General features: G+C 33.8%; 1 protein-coding gene across 1 annotated transcript; it reads right to left on the reverse strand.

Moving 5' to 3' along the window:
• Positions 1-9,577: 9,577 nt before the first annotated feature.
• LOC131850648 (C-type mannose receptor 2-like) lies at positions 9,578-16,951 on the reverse strand. Its single transcript, XM_059200948.1, has 6 exons — positions 16,868-16,951; positions 14,556-14,669; positions 14,134-14,271; positions 12,991-13,185; positions 10,523-10,774; positions 9,578-9,765 (listed from the first exon to the last, which is right to left on the reverse strand). The coding sequence occupies exons 1-6, from the start codon at positions 16,923-16,925 to the stop codon at positions 9,578-9,580; spliced, it is 945 nt and encodes a 314-aa protein (XP_059056931.1). The 5' UTR covers positions 16,926-16,951.
• Between the last annotated feature and the right edge of the window lie 653 nt (positions 16,952-17,604).

Raw genomic sequence — 17,604 nt, forward strand, 5'->3', positions numbered from 1 at the left:
AGATCGTCGGTCCACCTTGCTGGAGGCCTTCCCACGCTGCGTCTTCCGGTCCGTGGTCGCCACTCGAGGACTTTACTGCCCCAACGGCCATCTGTCCTACGAGCTATTTTATTTACATGTATATATTTAGTATAGTGCGTATTCTTCGGTATAAAACAAAGTTACCTCCAGATTTCTTTCTTTAAATGTCGCGTCTCAAATAAACGAAATGGATCTCCAAATGTTTTACGTCACATAAAACAACCTCCCCTAATTTATACGACTTTGGTATTTTGTGGTTTATTACCTACTTCTATATTAATATTGTGAATGCAGAAGGTGAGCTGTCCGAATAGAATAGAAAATTCATATTATAGCACTTTTGAATTCTTTATTCAAATAATTACATAACTATAGTCCAGCACTTTTGAATAGAGAATTCTTTATTTAAATAATTACATAAATATATTCAAGCATTTTTGAATAGAGAATTCTATATCCAAATAATTACATAACTTTATTCAAGCACTTTTGAATAGAGAATTTTTTATTCAAATAATTACATAACTATATTTAAGCACTTTTGAATAGAGAATTCTGTATTCAAATAATTACATAATTCAAGCACTTTTGAATAGAGAATTCTATATCCAAATAATTACATAACTATATTCAAGCACTTTTGAATAGAAAATTCTGTATTCAAATAATTACATAACTATATTCAAGCATTTTTGAATAGAGAATTCTTTGTTCAGATAATTACATACCTATGTTCAAGCACTTTTGAATAGAGAATTCTTTATTCAAATAATTACATAACTATATTCCAGCACTTTTGAATAGTTTCTAGTTTTGAATAGTTCTTTTACTACTGTGGTGCCAAACGGCCCATCTGGTGGTATATGGTTACCGTAGCCTATAGACGCCTGAATCACTAGGGGTGTTACGTGCGCGTTGCCGACCCTTAAGAAACCTTAATATACCCTTCTTAAGAAACCCTATGCTGTAGTCTCGTGAGAAAATCTCGGCAGGTAGTTTATTATACATTTTAAATACATTTTTTTTTGTTCGATTGTTACTAGTTAGTTTTGAAATGTCTTTTACCATCAGAAAACTTAGTTTCACTTTATTAAAATTTATTAATATACATTATTACAGTATAGAATAGAATAGAAAATCATTTATTCAAATTAACTTAATTTAAGCACTTTTGACTAGTCATCTCGTCAGAAAGCTGTCTCATCACAAGAAGTACGAGCAAGAAACTTGTGTGTTGCACTTTTAAATAATCCTTGTAAGTTCACATTTTACAAGTCGAAACGTGTGAATACAAACTACCAATCATCACTAATTTATTTGGGTCAAATATAAATACACAATAAGATTAAATCAGTCTTAGTGATAAAAGACCAGTTCCTTGTAACAGCACTCGTTCACGAGTATGATGGATGACAGTTCTTAACAAACCTCAGTCGTTAAAACTAATATTATAAATGCCAAAGCCCATGATTGTTTTGTAAAATTGCACGTGCAGTTAGTGGAATGACATCGTTCAGCGGGTTCGATTCCACGCACGGTACAAACATTTGTATTCATGAGTATGATTGTTTGTATCGGTCTGGTTGTTTTCTATGTATAATGTATGTATTTACGAAACAAAATATTATCTATGTATTTGTATCAGTTATCTAGTACCCATAACACAAGCTTTAGCTAGCTTAACTTGGGTCTAGATGGCGCTGTGTGAAGATGTTTTTTGATTGAAAATTGTCCTGAGATTAGTATTATTATTATTATTAAATATATAGCTAAATATTATATATAAATAAATACTCAATGATAATTAATTTATTATCATAGTTATTACTGAGAGATATTTAGTGGCACATTATTTAAATACAAGAGACAGAAGCAAATCGGCAGAACTACATCTATTGCATACAGTTGTGCATTGCTCGAGGTCTAACCCAAGTATAAAGTTATAATACACACCAGTGGTTCCCAAAGTTCGACACGAAAGAGGTTTTAAGGCGATCCATGTACTAAACTCCTATTATTTATGTACGTAGTATGTATAAGTTAACAATATATGTATAACATAACCGCGTCGTAATTTAACTTTATTTTTCTAAAATAAAACAATTTTTCTAAAATATAAGTAGCCTAAGTTACTCCTTATTACATCAGCTACCTGCGAAAAAAAGTCCCGTCAAAATTAGTCCAACCGTTTCATAGATTAGCCGGAACAGACAGACAGACAAAAATTGTAAAAAATGTTATTTTGGTATAAGTATCGTATTTATATACATATGCATGTAGTAAACGGTTATTTAAATATTACAAACAGACACTCCAATTTTATTTATATGTATAGTTTAATAGTTTGGGAAGTACTGCTATAGAGACGTCTGCATTCTGAGTTTATGCTTCCCATTTGTCTGCCAGTTATGCGCGACGTAATTGTTCTGGTTTAAGTTTATGAATACAAAATAGATCTTATACTCCACAGATGTGGTTTTATGTAACTGGAAAGGGAACAGAGTTAAAAGAAGAAGAAAAGAAAAGAGAAAGGAAGATAATCAATTTTCTTAAGTTTATGAATACTAAATAGATCTCATGCTCCACAGATGTGATTTTATGTAACTGGAAAGGGAACAGAGTTAAAAGAAGAAGAGAAGAAAAGAGAAAAGAAGATAATATATTTTCTTAAGTTTATGAATAGAAAATAGATCTTATGTTGCACAGATGTGGTTTTATATAACTGAAAAGAAAAGAGAAAAGAAGATAATAATTTTTCTGAAATTTATGAATACTAAATGGATCTCATGCTCCACAGATGTGGTTTTATGTAACTGGAAAGAAAACAGAGTTGAAATTCAAATTCAAATTCAAATTCAAAAATCATTTATTCATGTAGGACATTTTAGCCGCTTACGAACGTCAAGTTTTTACATTATAATTTTATTTTATATTTTCCTACCGTCCAGTTCGGTGTATAGATCCAATTGAGAAGAACTGGCAAGAAATTCAATTGAATTTTTTTTTTTTTAGGAACCAGTTTATTTACAATGTATAGGTATTTTAAGAAACATAGAAATAGAAATAATCTTTATTTAAATAAACTTAACATAGAATGGTAGTTTGTGTTTAGTACTAATGAAGTACCCAATGTAAAGATTATTAAAAATTTTGTAAATAGCGCCATCTAGTATTTATATCCTACATTTTACTCAGTAGACACTCAAAAACTTGAAAATGTTCAAATTAGTGGGATCACACAAACACTGTACCTATCATACAGCATCTTCATTGATATTCATGGTATCTAATTATCAGTTCAAGAACATCGTACGCGAATATTTGCTAAATAAAACTTATGACCAAACTGAGGAACTGATTATGCCCCTTAATTTGTAATAATAGTACACTTTATACACACACACACATACACACACACACACACACATACACACACATACACACAAGTATTCTCACGAACATGTACCACATTAGCATCCTACAACAGCAGTACTATTATTAGCATTAGTCTTTAATATCTAGGGAATCTAACTTTCACGTAGGGAATGTACATAACTGGATGTCCTTCATACAGGTCATTATAATGACCTAGTAAGGACAGCAGTGACATAATGTTATATTGAGACTTAAATATTGTATCTGTTTCTTCTTTTTTTTTATATATACTTTTTAATATACATAAAAGACGACTGCATGCAACTGAAATGAGAATGTTGAGGTGGATGTGTGGTGTGACAAGAATGGATAAGATAAAGAATGAATACATTAGAGGAAGTATGAAAGTGGCACCGGTGTCAGAGAGGTTGAAGAGTAATCGCCTATCATGGTATGGACATGTAATGCGTAGGAACGAGGATAATATTTTAAGAAAGACGTTACAAACGAATGTGGATGGTTATAAGGGCAGAGGAAGGCCAAAAAAGAGATGGATGGACTGTGTGAAAGATGATATAGTAAGAAAGGAAGTAAATAACGCGATGACTGCGAACAGGGATGAATGGAAGCGAAAAACATATTACGCCGACCCCAAATAAATGGGATAAGGAAGAAGCAGATGATGATACTTTTTAATATACAATCGATTTGTTTACATAAAAATTTTAAATTAGTATAAAAAGTGAAGTTATATGTATATATAGTAGATATTGGCTAAAGTTAGTAATTCGTTTTATGGCAATTGCGTAAGGTTTTACAATAAAATATCAGAGTATGTTATAAATCTGCCAGAAAAAAGATTTAATGTCAAATAAAACAGTTCCTTTGCAAAAAAGCTTACTATAAAATTGAAGAATTCGTTAACGATAATAATGTTTTTATAGAAAAACTTTAAATCCATAGCACTGACAATATTATCTGATTACACTAATAATGAGTGCGTAGCGACTTCTATGTTGATTATCGCATGCCTCTTACTTGTTATACTGTAATTATTTATATAAAAAAAAACATCTATTAAAAAGAGCAACACACAAGTTTCTTGCTCATTCTTCTTGTGATGAATCTGCATTCCGAATGAGTGGTAGAATCAAAATATGACTATTCAAAAGTGCTTGTAATGAGTTTATTTGAATAAAGATTATTTCTATTTCTATTTCTATATAGAACCTTAGCTAAGTCCATTTTTGTAACTGTTTTTTTTTTTTGCACAATAAACTTATTTGCATCATTAGTATAGGAAGGTATTGAATGCCAAAACGCATGGCTGGTAAGTATAAGTAACGAGTAACACTAGTATATAGTCTCGAGTAAACATTGTTGAAATTTAGGCGCCTTCCTGACCGGGCCGAGGTTTTGTTTCAGTACAGAGACTTTTATAGCATAGAGGACAAACGAGCTTGCGGCTCACCTGATGGTAAGTGGTTGCTCCTGTCCATGAGGGTGCGTAATATTAGGGGAATTTATTAGCTAGACCTGCGACTCCGTCTGCGTGGAATTTAACAAAAAAGTTAATTAAAGAATTATCTATGAGATATTATATATGAGATATTATTATTAGATAGATAGATATTATTTTACTTCGATTACATTACTAGGTGTACACGCGGCTTCGTCCGTGGAATATAACTTTATTTTTCTAAAATAAAAGGTAGCTAGGTATTATTACCTAGCTACCAAAAAAGGTCCCATCAAAATCGGTCCCGCCATTTCAGAGATTAGCCGGAACAAACAGACAGACAGACAAAAATTGTAAAAAATGTTATTTTGGTATATGTTTACCTACTTACCCCTATTTTTAATTTATATGGCAAAACGTTTGCCGGGATAGCTAGTAAAACATAAAAGTTTAAACTAAGTTTATATTGTGAAAATTTTCGACCAATAATCAAGAAACTTCCTACATTGTCCGTAATGAAACTATACTGCAGTCCTCTGGACAATGCCCAAGAGTATAATCAAGCTACATAATACCTCGCAACATGTACTGTTAAACAAACAAACAGTTGTTCTCATACAAAATTAGCACAAACGATCCTATGGGAGTAAATTTTGTATTACATGAAATAATGTTGTACAATTATCTCATTTAAATCAGCCTTATTAAAATTGAACATCTATGACCACTGTCGCCTACAAATTATTAATTTTTATGTTTGTTTAGTATATCGTTTTACTTCCCAAGTTCGCTGGTTCGATTCCTCGCACGCACCGTGCGAGGAATAAGTAAGTAGTTAAGTTTTAAAGATTTAAGCATATATAGGGACAGATAGCGGTAGCGACTTTATTTTATGCTATATAATGATAAATACATATAAAATTTATACATAAATATCAATAAATATATTTTTAGCTACTTTATATACCATCTTGATGATGAAGAGCATCGACGCCATATTGCAGTAACAGAAATCTAAATATATATAACTCAAAGGTGACTGACATAGTGATCTATCAACGCACAGCCCAAACCACTGGACGGATCGGGCTGAAATTTAACATGCAGGTAGATGTTATGACGTAGGCATCCGCTAAGAAAGGATTTTGATTAATTCTACCCCCAAGGGGATAAAATAGGGGATGAAAGTTTATATGAAACTTCGTCAATTTTAAAGCTATCGGGCTGAGACTTTGCTTGCATAAAGCTACTATGACGTAGTCATCCCCTAAGAAAGGATTTTGATAAATTTCACCCCTAAAGGGATAAATTAACGCGAACACAGCTGCGAGCAAAAGCTAGTCGTTGTATAAACCCTTACAACTGCCTTCGGAACATATCTTGCAGGGACGTTATAGATATGAAATTTCGGATACGGAAGCGGATATGAAATTATTTCGGATTATCCGTTAGTTGCAGATAATTTCAGTTACGGATATTGTTTTTTTAAGGAATTTAAAAGTCAATAACAAATAGCTAATAAAATGTTTACACAACGCGTCTCAATTAGGCTCCGCTCCTATCCGATATCCGAAACTTTTGTTTCGGATTCGGTTACGGTTACGGATATTTTTTTATATCGTATATCCGATAGTTTCGGTTACGGTTACGGAGTACCCTAACATCCCTAATATCTTGACTATAACCTTCCAGAATGTATGATAGCAATATTTAATACTCATCCAAGTAAGGCTCACCATATCACAAACAAATTGTGTTAATAAATTATGCTGAGTGTATGAAATTTATTTACATACTAGCTCTGTACACGCGATTTCGTCCGCGTGAAATTTAACTTTATTTCTCTAAAATAAAAGTAGCCTAAGTTACTCCTTATTATATCAGCTAGATTAGCCGGAACAAACAGATAGACAGACAAAAAATGTAATAAATGTTATTTTGGTGAATGTACCATATTTATGCATGTAGTAAAAAACGGTTATTTCAATATTACAAACAGATACTCCAATTTTATTTATATGTATAGATGTAATAAGGTGTCGCTACATAATATATTGTTTACTGCAGTATTTAGATAGTAGCAGTGGGTAGTAGTAGATACTAGTATGCCGGTGAAATAATTGTACTATTCATTGTACACTAGCCGTACACGGGACTTCGTCCGCGTAAAAAGGAAAAAAAAAAATTAATTACCGAACCCAATAAAAGACAAATAAAAAAGTATCGTCGTTATATTTTAAAAAATGACAATACAAAATTCCATACAATCCAATCAACATCCTAAAAAAAAAGTTAAACTTTAGTAATGATTCTTTCTCTCTTAATGATTTGTATTGTATTTATTATTACTATTTATATGTTATAATAATTTATATGCTGCTGTGAGCATCGTCATTGTTGTGTTGTGATGTGTGATTGTAATAAATATTATTCTATTCTATTCTATTTTTTTTTCTCTTTTCTCTATCTGCGATCAGCCAATTAGCTTTTATCAGAATTTAGCTTTCGTTATCTGTCGCTTTGAGGTACCACATCCAATAATGGTCCTCTTTTTATATACATCTGCTGTTTTAAATCGTAGTCAGATGTGACCTTTTCAGCCTGCATACGTAATTCCTAGAGTCCAAGAGAGTTGTTGCTAAAGGGTGGTATGGTGTTGAAGTCTTGGCCGGTAAGCCTTACAGGAGCGTTTTATCTCTTCGTGCACCGTTGGGACCTCTGTGTAGTCATGCACCTCCCGGTTTTTTACATACCAAGGTGCATTGGTTATGGTCTTTAACACCTTAAAATTCAAAATTAAAATTCAAAAATCATTTATTCATGTAGGACATTTTAGCCGCTTATGTACGTCAAATTTTTACATTATAATTTTATTTTTTTCCCTACCGTCCAGTTCGGTATATAGATCCAATTGAGAAGAACTGGCAAGAAACTCAATTGAATTACTTTTTTTTTTAAAGCCAGTTTATTTACAATGTATATTTTTTTTTTTATATTTAAATACATTTTTCCACAGACATATTCGTCCGTGCCTTTTTTAATTTACTTTAATATTATAATATTTATTTAATTTCCATTTTTGTACAACTCCAGCCGAGATGTTACAATTTGCCTAACAGTGACACCGAGGCAGACCTTATCCGTCTGGCCCAGAACCACCGCTGGCCGGCCGGGTGAGTTGACAACATGCAGTGTCACCCATCTTTATTTGGAGGATTAGATTTACCAATATGCATATACAATTATATAAATCTTACACTACTACTAATTTCACAGTTTTCATTACATTGTGCAATGTAAGAATTCATAATGTAACAATACACATTATGAATTCTTACACTGCATGTACAATTATATGAAATCTTATTTTAACACTATTTTCAAAGTTCACTATTTGTTATAGTCCAGGTTTTGTTTAATTATTGATTGTTTAATTTCACAGTTCACTTTTTGTCGTAATTCGGCAATTTTTTTTTTCCCTTTTCACTTCCCTTTCCCCTTTTTTTTTTCTTTTTTTTTCTTTTTTTATTATACTTTTAGCGAGCATGTTCCGGCCTTTCCAGTCCAAAGCGCCCCGACGATGCATCAGCTGTTCCGGTTTTCTATGTGCTGATTATTTTAGCGCAATCAGCGCATCAACGATCGCCCTGTCTCTATTTTTAATCGCCATCTGCAGTGAGTACTCACGAATGTCCGAGTGAGTCGCGCCTTCGGCCTCTTGTATAAAACGAGCAACTGCGTCTTCTCGATTTCTCGTATAATATACGCAGTCGCCTGTGTGCCTGGTGATGGCTACCACGGCATGAGAGTAGCTGCCATGCACTTCCAAGGGTTTACTTCTAGTATTGATGATAATAACCCTCTCCGATGTCTGTCCCTGGGCCTCATGAATCGTCAGCACTTTAGACTCCTCGTCCATTCCATATCCCTCGGATATTAGCTTTGCTTTCTCCGCTTGGGTATGAACCAGGTATAGAGTCCTGCTTTGGTCCGATGGTATGACTTTGCTGTCGTATTCCATGAGCCTCAGCGACCTAGTCCGGAGGTTGGTCGAGTATATCCCGTTGTATACTTCTCACGGACAATAATCATTGTGATTTTACAATTCGCACGTTTGGAAATGTAAAATCACAATGATTATTTAAAAGAGCAACACGCAAGTTTCTTGCTCATTCATCTTGTGATGAGACAGCTTTCTGTCAAATATGACTATTCAAAAGTGCTTAAATAAAGAAAGAAAATCATTTATTTAAATATATTTAAATAAATGATTTTCTATTCTATTAGCTTTTATGCCTCCTGGAAAAAAGGAGACTGAATATGAAGATCCGGGGCTGTCGATATAAAACGATTAAATAACTATCCCTGGACAATTGACACAGCGCTATCTAGTCGCACGATAAGCAGAGTTTGTGTTATGGGTACTAGACAACTGATATATTTTTTTATTAATACTTAGATATTTTTTTTTGTAAATATATACATAGAAAATACCCAGACCGATACAAGCAATCGTACTCATGAATACAAATGTTTGCACTGTGCGAGGAACCGAACCTGCCACCATCGGAAGTAAAACGGTGTGTTGGACCGCTAGACTACCGAGGCTGTCAAACTATACATCTAATAAAGAATAATGAAACAATCGTAGAATTAATATATTTTTAATGTCCCAAGAATCAAAGTACAGTCACAGATAAACATGCTCAAAAACATGCACATTTATGCTTTGGGAAGCAAACTGTCTGGGCTTTTCTCGCAAATGAATGGGAAAGTGATGACGTCACACCACATATCGTCTAAGAGACCCCATCGAAACATGCCGCCGCACCATTGTCCCATGACCAAATCATATTGTTGGGATTTATCTGGCTGATTAAATGACCAAATATTGTACCCTAATGTCTCACCTGGAAAGGAAATATTATTATCTTAAATATAAAATTTGCGTTAAATATAAAAACTGCATTGTGGCAGTTGCCATACGAAATGTTATTTGCATATTCAGTAGGTCTGAGAATTGGCTATTTTTCCTGCACCTAAGTGATAAATTTTCTTTCTTAATTTTTTATCATGTGGCATTAAAAATATGTACAACCCTAAATTTTCACTCTTCAATTACCAACTCCTATTTTTTAATAGCGAGTTAAATTTATATAATATGGCAGAATAACGCTTCCGGGGTTCACCACTTATCTATACATATAATAAAACAGAGGTTGAATGTCTGTACATAGTAAAAAAACGCCGAAACCGAAACAGAGGGATGTTAGAAAGAACAAAATTAAAAAGAGCACTTTTAGATAAACTTTAAAAACAAAAATTTGTAATTGTATGTAATTATCTGTAAAACGTGTATTTACATATGTGGATAGATGTTTATGGGTAGAGAAGTATTTAAAAAAAACTGAGCGATATCTCGCCAACAAACTGTTCTACAGTTTGGCGAGTCAATGTATAAAAATAACTGTACAATTTTCTTTATTAAATAAATTTAAAACAAAATAGGATAAGAATAGAAGAAGCAGATGATGATGATAGCTATGCTACCAAATACAGTCACGACCAAATTGCTTAACACCCAAACATTGAATTGGCTTTATGAAATGAATAAAAATTTATAAAATTGTATAACTAAACTTTGGGAGTTATGTAAAAAATTATTACCATGAACAGTAACCCATGTATTGTCTTTGTTCCAATCCGAAAATCCGAGGAAAACGGAATAAGTCCCGAAGGCCATTATAGTGTTTGCAGGATACTTAGCAAATAGCTCTTTGATTGCTTGTGCTTCAGTAAAGCCGTTGATGATGGCCAGGTGTCCACCTTCAGCAGCACACGTCATGTACGCTTGGTGCCACGTCTGGCCTATGTAGTGGAATTTGTAGCAACTGCCCGTCCTGGACTCCAGGAAGTATTCTGTTAAAAAGATTAAATCTGAATCTAAGTGAATCACATGTATAGGCTATATTGCTGTAAAGTTTTATTAAACTCTATTCAGGAGTTTTTGTACGCGTGAATAATAGAATAGAATAGAAAATCATTTATTCAAATAAACTTACATTGAAGCAATTTTGAGTAGTCATAACATTTTTTTTTTATCTACCGCTCATTCGGAATGCTGTCTCATCACAAAAAGAACAAGCAAGAAACTTGAACTTGAAAATAATTTATTCTTACTTACAATTTAAGTTTAAGTGTGTGAATACAAACTACCGATGTATGAGTAACAATCATTCATTCAACAACAAACGCAAAGTTTCATTTGTATAATATTAGCAAGATTTAAGAGATAACATAGTAATTTTTGGACCATTAAGCATTCTGTTGTTAATATAATATATATAAAACACGCAAGATTTAAGTTGGTATAAATTGAATATTGTAATGGGTGAATCTGTGTTTATTACAGTATATAATGTAAATTAGGTCCTTACATATGAAATTGGCGTTTTGTCATACTGGCCACTGTGATCTCCAATATCTCCTCTTTGGTTGGCAATTCCAATTTCAAATTTATACGGCTATTTACTCATGCATTTGTTTTTCGAAAACTATAATCCTTATGTTTTTTCCATTTTTGGTTTTTTTTTTGCGACACTCAGTTTACAAAATGGAATACTTAAAATATCGCGTTATTTACGAGTACCAGTTCCGCCGTGGCACCAGTGCTGCAGAAACGGCTCGAAGGATTAATGATGTGTATGGCGGTGGTGTCGCAAAAGAAAACATAGTGCGTTTTTGGTTCCAACGTTTCTGTTCTGGAAATTTCGACCTGCAAAACAAGCCCCGTGGGCGGCCGAGGTCCAAGGTTGATAATGAAGAATTGAATGCTATTGTGAAAGCGGATCCATCGCAAATCACGTTCGAGTTACCTACAGGCTGTGGTGTTAGTGACAAAACTGTTTTAATCCACTTGAAGCAAATTGGGAAGGCGAAAAAGCTTGAAAGGTGCCTCGTGAATTGATTGGAGCAAATCGATAAACGCGCGTAGGCGACTGCGTTACATTACTCAGCTGGCATAATAATGAAGGGATTTTAAATCCAGTCATTACCTGTGATGAAAAGTGAATCTTGTACGACAATGAGCGTTTCCGTCATCGCTGAATGGCTGAACCCTGGGGAACCAGTCAAATCACAAAAAAAGTTACTTGTGAGCGTTTGGTGGACTAGTGCCGGTGTTGTTTTCTTCAGCTTTCTTAAATCTGGCCAGACGATTATGGCAGATGTATATTGTCAGCAATTGCAAACCATGATGGAAAAGCTAGCTGCTAATGAACCGAGGCTGGTCAATCGCCGTAGCCCACTGTTGCTTCAAGACAACGTTAGACCACACACTGTACAACAGACAGGTACCAAATTAGAAGAGCTTCAATTGGAATGTCTAAGACATCCACTGTACTCCCCGGACCTTGCTCCAACAGATTACCACTTTTTTCTAAATTTGGATAATTTCTTGCAAGGAAAAAACTCCGATGGGGCAGTCCAAAACGTCTTCAAAGATTTTATTGATTCCCGAATGCTTTTTTTAGTAATGGGATCGATAACTACCTATAGCCCTCTTACTCTCACTTTGATTAAATAAATATATTAAATTCTGAAAAAATCGACTTTAGGTTACTCCCTTACAAAATGCTAATTTCAATGTTAGGACCTAATACTTTAAATGACGCAATGGAGTAACTTGAAACAGACATGCTCGCTATAAAGTTCAGGCTTGTGGCGGCATGCTGGGCCGGGTCAATATGTTCTTTCTAATATGGTTGAGTGCAATAATAGCTGATTCATCCGTTATATTTGTGAACGAGTCCTGCGTGCTTGTGGGGATTGGTCTGTTCGGGTTACGAACACTGATTAGACTATTTGCCTTTGCCAAAATTGCTGCATAGGCTGCTGGTCACTCTAATCTCCCAAATTTGAATTTTAAAACGTATCTGTATTATTGTATACACGTACAACCATATTTTAAAAGAATACGAGTCGAGTTTCTTGTCAGTTCTTATCTCGAAAGCATTCCGAATTGATGGTAGATTTGATATATCATAAGATTCAGTAATAGACCTAAATGAATAAAGATATTTTGATTTGGTGCTCGGGAGAAGCCGCGGTATGTCACTAGTTGTTAATATACTTACCTGTATCAATTGTTCCACATTCTGGCTGTACAACAGACTGGGTATCTTTCTTGTAACATATGTAAGGAAATACTTTGGTGCAATTGACATCAGCCATAGTTCCATTTGGGGATAGTAGTAAACAGCTCTCGTTGTTTTCGTAGTTATCAGGCTCGCCGGGTGCCCAACTCACGGGGATCCTCGCGAGCGGCACTCCTTCAACAAAAATGTTTTTGTTTTTGCCTCGGTGGCCGCGGATTCGATTACTGATATGATGATTGATGCATGATACAATATTCATGATATGATTGTTTGTATCGTTCTGGGTGTTTTCTATGTATATTGTGTATTTACAAAAAATGACATATTTATATCAGTTATACCAATAACACAAGCGCTGTTTACTCTGTTTACTACTACTGTTAGGAGAATTGTCCATAGATATAATTATATTATATATCCATATGATATCTATGTACCTGAATACATAAATTATTGTTATCGGGTCAAACATTCATTACAATTTCTAAATCACTAGTTATGATGACGACTTAGGTCCTGTTGCCGGCCACTGATGGTTCAGGGAGAGAACCCCAAGTAGTGCCCGTGACTTGTGACACGGGTGTAGGTAGTGAAGGTAAGTGTTAGTGCACACCCTTTTAGAATGCATTAACACTACTTGTGGTATCCTCCCAGTCCCAACTAGTAAACCCCCCAATGCTTACAATATTTACAGTTACATATCTCTTTATTTGTTTAATAATAATAAACACCCTAACCTTTTCGCTCCAAACTTCCGCCACGTCAGTTCTATCCATCTATCAATCTACTTGTCAATGTCACGAAGATTATGTCATTCTGGCCTCTGCCGTTTCGTTTCAGGTTACTCTGAATGCCTTTGATAAAGGAACATGATTATTGATTTACCATTTTTATTTAATGGTGCCTCTCACGGTAGTTAACACAATTATAATAATAATAGCCCCTGAACAATTCACACAATCTAGTAAACAGAGCTTATGTCATTGGTACTAGACAACTGGTATAAATACCTTTTTTTTAAATACATACATAATATATATAGAAAACACCCAGACAGATTCCCCCTATCGTCTCTTATTTAAATAAAATAAAGGTGAGTTTCAAAGGTACTAATTACCTCACCTTCAACAGAAGTGTATACGGCTTTAGAGAGAGTCGCGTGGATACCACTGAAGATGCCACGCTGTAAACTGTTGGTAGTCATAATCGTTTTCATGACTCGTAACATGTGGCCATTAAGCGGTGAGGCCAAGACAGCACCTGTTAAATAAAATTAATTGTGGAGTGACTTGAATCTGTCGTGGTCGCGACCAAGTTCAGATAGACGAAGACAAGATGGCTGGAGAATATCCAATCAATTGTCGTAATAAGAGTCTGATCAATATTACCAATATTTCAATGCCAATTCTAGCATTGAAATATTATTAATTACAGTTGAATTTCCGGGAGCCACAACACACATTTTTCGCGGAGCAAGCAAGGAAGGAAAAAATAAGTAGAATATAGAACAAAACGCAAACAAGGATAATATAAATGGATGGTACCTTCAGCATGGCATCTCAAACGTGCCTCGTTCCATGTCCCCGGAATTCTGTGCAGCTTCCACCAGCCCTCAGTATCATTATTGTAGGTGTAGTCGAACCGAAATTCTCTGCTTTCTGTTGAAATTCAGTTTAAGTATGAACTTTGTTCGTCTTGGACCTAACCATGATTGGGTATAGTAGCCTAATATCGAGAAGCATATGAAATACTGTAGCATGGTGCTTATCCTCTCCACTGTAGCTTTATATATCGAGCTTTATTATTACTATAGTCTTTAATCAGATCAACTTATATATTACTTTTAAAACAAACATAAAACTTAAAAACGAAAAAATTATTCTAGTATTAGGATCTTTTTTAATTTTGTAGATATGTTTGCCAATCGGCAATGGTTTCTTCCAATTATTTCTATTCTTCTCTTTCTTGAGCCACTCTGTTCCACTTTACTCTTGCCATTACCCTAATATCATCATCCTATCTTGTGTAGGGTCTGCCTCTTTTCTTTTTTCTTTCCCTTGGATACCATCTTGTTACTTTCTTACTCCATTTATCATATCCTCTTAAAATAAAATAAAATAGTTTGTTAATCGTTTTTTTATCTTTCATAACCTCTCTCATATTTACTCCAGCTGTTTCTTCTCTTTACTACATCTTGCCTTGGTTGTTCTTGAGTTATAAGCTGTCCTAAATTAATGTATTCATCAGTACAATTTATTTCAGAGTTACCAAAGTGTACAGTATCTTTAGTTCCATTTGTCATCACTCTAGTTTTTTGTGAGTTCAGTGTTAGGCCTATTTTCTTACTTTCTATGGCAAGGTCTTCTATCATAGCATTAATCTCTTCAGATGTTTTAGCGAATAGTACTATGTCATCAGCGGATTTCAGATATGTTAATGATTCACCGTTTACCTTGACCCCAAAATTTTTCCATTTGATTTGTCTGAAAACTGATTCCAAAACAGCTGAAACTATTTTTGGGGTCTTTCTATCTAACGCCTTTACCAACTTTAAATGTATGACCTTTCCTTTCTATCTTGATCCTGGCTGTACTATGAACATATACATTATTTATTAATCGGATGCATTTGTGCTCAGCCCCTTGTTCCGCTAATGTTTCCATATATTTTTGTGTAGTAGAGAGTCAAATGTTTTGCCGTAGTCGACAAATGAAGTATGTAAGTTGATATTCGTTGTACTTCTCTAAAATTTGACGAACTACATGCCTTACTAGGTTGATGCTCGTGTAGCGTTCTTTCAATTAATATTAATATAGATTTATTTATTGCAAATATTACCATAGGTGAAAACTGTGAATGGTACAGTTTATGCTGTAAATAATATAAATGACGTAGTGGAGTAACTTGAAACAGTCATGCTCGCTATAAAGTTCAAACTTGTGGCGGCGTGGTGGGCTGGGTCGATGTGCTCCCTCTAATATGGTTGAGTGCAATGATGGCTGACTCATCCGTCATACTCGTGTACGGGTGCTGCTTGTGGGGACTGGTCTGTTCAGGTTGCGAACACTGATTAGGTTTTTTATTTTTTGCAATAACATATGCTGGTGGTCACTCTATATGCCCAAATTTGAATTTAAATGAACCTATATTATTGTAAATTAAAAGTAAAACAACATTTATTTTAAAAAAAATACGAGCTGAGTTTCTTGTCAGTTCTTCTCATCTCGAAATCATTCCGAACTGACGGTAGATTTGACACATCATAAGAGTCTGTAATAGACCTACATGAATGAAGATATTTTGAATTTTGACAAATATAAGAGAAATTTAATGTTATACATCAATGATGTATCCCGTAGGGGCACAGCAATTACATCATTATAATTATATACAGTTACATTACAATAATTCGTTAAACTTCACAATTAAATATCACTGCACTACAATTAAATATTGATACAATGTCATATTATTTAAATGATTCATATATTATGAATCATTTAAATAATATGTCAAACCATATATTAAATCGAATTGAAATAAAAATTAAACTACTTTTCAAATACTTTCAAAGTATATTTCTGAACGCACCCAACACATCAATCAAGTGTCATTATAACGTCATTATTTGACTGACATGTTTTAAATCTAAATCAATATTTTTCCGTTTTTGAAATATACATTTTCCTAGCTATTTTCTCATATTTTCTCACCGTTTAAACCTTTCCTGGACTTCCATGAATATTTTAAGACTAAAATTAGCCGAATTGGTTCAGCCGTTCTCGAGTTTTAGCGAGACTAACGAACAGCAATTCGTTTTTATATATATAGATAGATAGATAAGGATAATACTCACCAGCGACTGATGTCAAATATAGCAATGTTAAAATACCCTTTGTTAGTAACTTAACCATGTTAAATATAAGTATACAAGACAATCGAAGTATCAATAGAGTAATGTGAGAATAAAAACAATACGCTATATATATTTATGTCGTTATCAAATTTAATAGTAACCCAGTAAGATTACGAGTTTTACCTCGATATAATAGATAATAAGCTGTAAATTGGTACCTATAAAAGTTTGTTTTGTCGTTCTGAATGTTGTCTCTAAAGTCACAAGTGCTATCGTGTCCTGGTCTTAAGATATACAAGGTCAAAGGTCATAAAAATCGGTTTTTCTGATATTTGTTTATTTATTTACGTTGCATTACACAATTGTGGTAGATATATTAATTAATCCACATACATTATATGCACCTTTTAGGCACTGCTACGTGGAAAAAGAACGAAGGGAGAAAGAAGAAGAAAGAAAAAGAAGAAAGGCGGACGTTTTATAATTACTCTTCTATGTACATCCTGCAAGTATTCTTCAATTTTGTAATAGGCTGTATTTGTCAATATTTATTTTAATTACATAATAATATTATTATATCTATTTTCATTGTTTATAATATCAGGTTATTTATATCATTACATAGTATAAAACAAAGTCGTGGTCGCTGTCTGTCCGTCCCTATGTATGCTTAAATTTTTAAAACTACGCTAGTTAATATATATAGGTATATTCTTATTGCCATGGAATAAGAGCCA

This window comes from Achroia grisella, unplaced genomic scaffold (genome assembly GCF_030625045.1).
Source record: "Achroia grisella isolate CSIRO2021 unplaced genomic scaffold, CSIRO_AGI_Agris_v1 utg778, whole genome shotgun sequence".
Taxonomy (NCBI): Eukaryota; Metazoa; Arthropoda; class Insecta; order Lepidoptera; family Pyralidae; genus Achroia; species Achroia grisella.